Raw genomic sequence first — 4,077 nt, forward strand, 5'->3', positions numbered from 1 at the left:
ACATGGTAGAAATTGATTTTCTTCTCAACAGAGGCCAGTCCCATTCCCAGAAATTCAGGCCACTCAAATCTTCCCTTGGTTTAGTTTAATTAAACAACTCTTTACTGGGTGCAAGCTATATGTCTGGGGCTGGTGGTCCAATGGTTAGACTGAAGAGTTTTCAAGGTAAATTCATATTCTTCTTATGCCCCTAACAGTGTTACATATACATAATGGGTGTTTGCATTTAAATTTCTACTTAACATATTGGTATGTTAAGTTTATATTTAAATTTATATTTAACATATTGATGTTAAATTTATATTTAACAAATGTGTTTAAAATATGAATAAATGAATAATTTAGCTGATTTTCCAAAGACTCAAGGCAATGCTGGTCTCTGATCCTAGAGCAAATGTTCAAGATTCTCCACTCCTTACCAAAAATTCTACCTCCAAATTTGCCCCAAGACACATCTCCAATTGCAAGAACTAGAGGAATCCTTAAGACATAATATAGGTCACATTTTAGGCAGGTGAACAACTACCCTGTAGGATAAATGTCAGCATTATATAATAGAAAAACAATTTATTAGGAGTCAAACAAAGGTATGACTGTCCCTAATTAATTGTGTGAGTTTAGTCACATCATTTAATAATCATATTTATTTTTGAATGTTTATTTGAATACTTATTATATGTCAGGCCCCATTCTAGGTTCTGGGAAGAGTTGGAGGTGAAAGTAGGGTAGAGACAGAAATAAATTACATACTCTTTGTCTTTAAGGAACTCATTCAATGGAGAGAAAGATACATATGCAAAGAATTACTGTATCATATAATCAATGCTAAAATATAAGTATATGAAAAGTGATTTAGTAACATAGGGAAAAGATGGCCTAACTTTAGAGGAGTGATGAAGGATCAGGGTGTGCTTCACAGAATTTGCAACACTTGACCTTTGATATTTGACGTGGGCTTGAAAGGTGAAAATGAGAGAAGAAACCCAGAAGAGGTGAGTCAGAAGTAAAAGGAGAAGCATCATGTGAAAAGTCATGGAGTTATAAAGAGTATGAGACCTTTATTCTGTTCTTAATTAAGGATCCTTATGGTGGTGGCTGATCAAAAGTAGGAGGGATGCGAACAAGTTTTCACTGCAGGAAGATCACTCTGGAGACAGTGTAAGTAAGAGCCTAGGAAACCATTATCATTTCATGCCTAAACCCTTGCCAGCCTTTATGGTCGCACTGCCATAGAAGAATGAGAAGAACATTAGATACACAGCTTATGCTTTCCCCCCTTTGTTTTTCCATTATAGAGATAGAAATACATTATGATGTTAGGAATTGCACACTCAGTGGATGTTGAGTCTCCCTATCTTGGATGATAATAACAAATGTTAAATTAAACACTGATGATATTCACTTTTTTGGTACTTAGGACACTGTGGGAAATACAGTAGTATGACAAGGTCCTTGCCCTTAGAGAGTGTAAAACTTACCTGTGAGAGAAGAGATGCCTCCTGCATGTCTAGAGGTGCTTCCATGCTGATATATAAAAGTGTGTTGTTTAACATATTTTTTGTATAATTTACAATGATTTGTTAAACTTTGATGACTTTTCAGTAATTTACATGATTCCAGCCTCAAAAAGTACACTTCCTCTCCATTTAATTTCTCTTCCAAGAAGCAACTGATACTGCTGAATTCATATGCACCTTCCTAGAATAGTCTATGCATCTACAATTAAGTGTAACTATTATTTCTTCTGCCTACTGTTACACAAATAGTGTCATACCATACATACTGCACTATACCTTGCTTTTTGTACTTACAATATATCATGGAGATCTTTCTATATTAGCCCATGCAGAGTCGACTCATTCTTTTATGCTACTTTTGTTTGTTTATGGGTGTATTGTATTCCATTGTGTGGATGTGATTTAATTCATGGAACTAGTTAGGTTTATTTTAACCGTTTATTTAAAAAATATCCTCAAATGAAAAACTAAAATAAATTTTAATCTCATGACATTTTTATTTCATGCATTTTTATTGAGACTTTAGGTGGGAAAAAGAGACAGATTTAGATTGCATTACATTACTTTTCCACTTCTCACTTCACATCTAACTCATGTTTCCCTAAGAAAAGTCATCTGCAGTAATGTCTTCTATGGTCCAAGAAAACCATTTTAGGCAATCCAAGATTCTGGGCTCCCTTGAATTAGTGAAAAGATCAGGGGTTTGGTGCCAAGCAGAACTTGGGTTCAAACTCATATTCTGGTATTATTACTGTTTGGCTGGATGGTTTTGACCAAGTGAATTAATCTATGGGACTCAGTTGTGATATATGTAAAATGGGGATAATAACAGTAGCTACCTCACAGTGTTGCTGTGAAGACTGATTTTTTTAAAGGATTTTATTTATTTATTTGTAAGAGTGAGTGAGATAGAGAGACAGCGAGAGAGAGAGAAAGAGAGAGAACAGGATTTGGGGGAGGGACAGAGGGAGAGGGAGAAACAGACACCACATCAAGCAGGAAGCCCAATGCAGGGCTTGATTCCAGGACCCTGGGATCATTACCTGAGCCAAAGGCAGTCAGTTAATCAACCGAGACACCCAGGCACCCCATGAGGATTTTAGCACAATAATCCATGCAAAGAACTTGCCAGTGCCTGGCACCTACAAAATGTTCAACAAATGAAAGCATAACATACTTCTTATTCATTAATGTGGAGAAATTTGATGGAACAAAGGAAAGCCCATCAACTTCATAGTAACTATTCTTGACACTGTAGAAAGATTTTCACTTTATCAGGGTTTTCAGAAAGTGCCAAGAATTACTAGGAAAAAAATCAAACTTTCTTTTGGTGAGATATTCATTCCTCATTGTACCAGTTTTCTCAGAGCTACCTTTACATCCTTGTTCCTTAAGGTATAAATAATAGGGTTGAGAGCAGGGGTAAGCACTGTATACAGAAGAGAAAGCAACTTCAATAAGTCTTCATGCTGAGGCCCTAATGGGAAGCCATAGACAATGCCCAGCATCCCATAATACAAACTGACCACTGTCAGATGGGAGGAACAGGTGGAGAAGGCCCTCTGCTTCCCTGAGGTAGAAGGAATCCTTAGAATGGTGGAGATGATGTAAGTATAAGATGCTAAAGTTAGCATGAAGGGGCCGAAGGCAAATAAAGACGTACATATAAAAGAGGTCATCTCAGCTACTTGAGTATCAGTGCAGGCCAGTTTCATGATGGGCTTCAAATCACAGAAGAAGTGGTTAATTTCATTGTCAGTGCAGAATGTTAACTGAAAAATGAACACCATGAGAAGGATGGGTGCCAGAAATCCGGCCATCCAAGAGGTACCAGCTAGCTGTAAGCAACCCCAGTAGTCCATTATGCTGGAGTAATGCAATGGGTTACAGATGGCTATATAGCGATCATAAGACATTACAGCCAGGAAGAAACATTCAGTAGCCACCAGAGCAGCAAAAAAATAAAACTGGCAAGCACAGCCTGGGAAGGAAATAGGCACATGAGCTGATAACAATGTTCTCAGCATCATGGGCTCAATGGTAGTGATGTAGCCAATCTCTAGGAAGGAAAAGTGGCCAAGAAAGAAATACATGGGTGTATGAAGGGAGTGATCAGCTGACACCACAATTAGGATTACAATGTTGCCCATGAGAGTCACCACATAGATGACCAGAAATACCCCAAAAAGAAGAAACTGAAAGCCATGGAGATCCCCAAAACCCAAAAGGATAAATTCTGCAATTTGAGTCATATTTTCTTCTCCAGTGTTAGCCATGATTTAGATCTAAAAATAAAAATGTAAAGAATGACCATTGATTAAATGTTATTTTTAGGAAAAAAATCAAACTGCTTAAAGGCATCGTATATATCCAGTATAACTGACTTCTTTCTGGAAGTCCAGGATTCTTAATCTTAATTAATAAATTTGACCACAGTCCCTCAGGAGCCATTTGGAAAGTTCACCCATTACCTCAATTGCCCCAGCATACATAGAATGTATAGGCCCTTGAAACTGTGACTGTGACATAAATATGCACATTTTTCCTAATATTTGTTTAA

The 4,077-nt window shown here is 37.1% G+C and overlaps 1 protein-coding gene across 1 annotated transcript; it reads right to left on the reverse strand.

Annotated features, from left to right (window-relative positions):
- Positions 1 to 2,863: 2,863 nt before the first annotated feature.
- LOC123934850 (olfactory receptor 10A4-like) lies at positions 2,864 to 3,769 on the reverse strand. Its single transcript, XM_045994981.1, has one exon. It carries the CDS (start codon positions 3,767 to 3,769, stop codon positions 2,864 to 2,866), a length of 906 nt encoding a protein of 301 aa, XP_045850937.1.
- Between the last annotated feature and the right edge of the window lie 308 nt (positions 3,770 to 4,077).

This window comes from Meles meles, chromosome X (genome assembly GCF_922984935.1).
Source record: "Meles meles chromosome X, mMelMel3.1 paternal haplotype, whole genome shotgun sequence".
Taxonomy (NCBI): Eukaryota; Metazoa; Chordata; class Mammalia; order Carnivora; family Mustelidae; genus Meles; species Meles meles.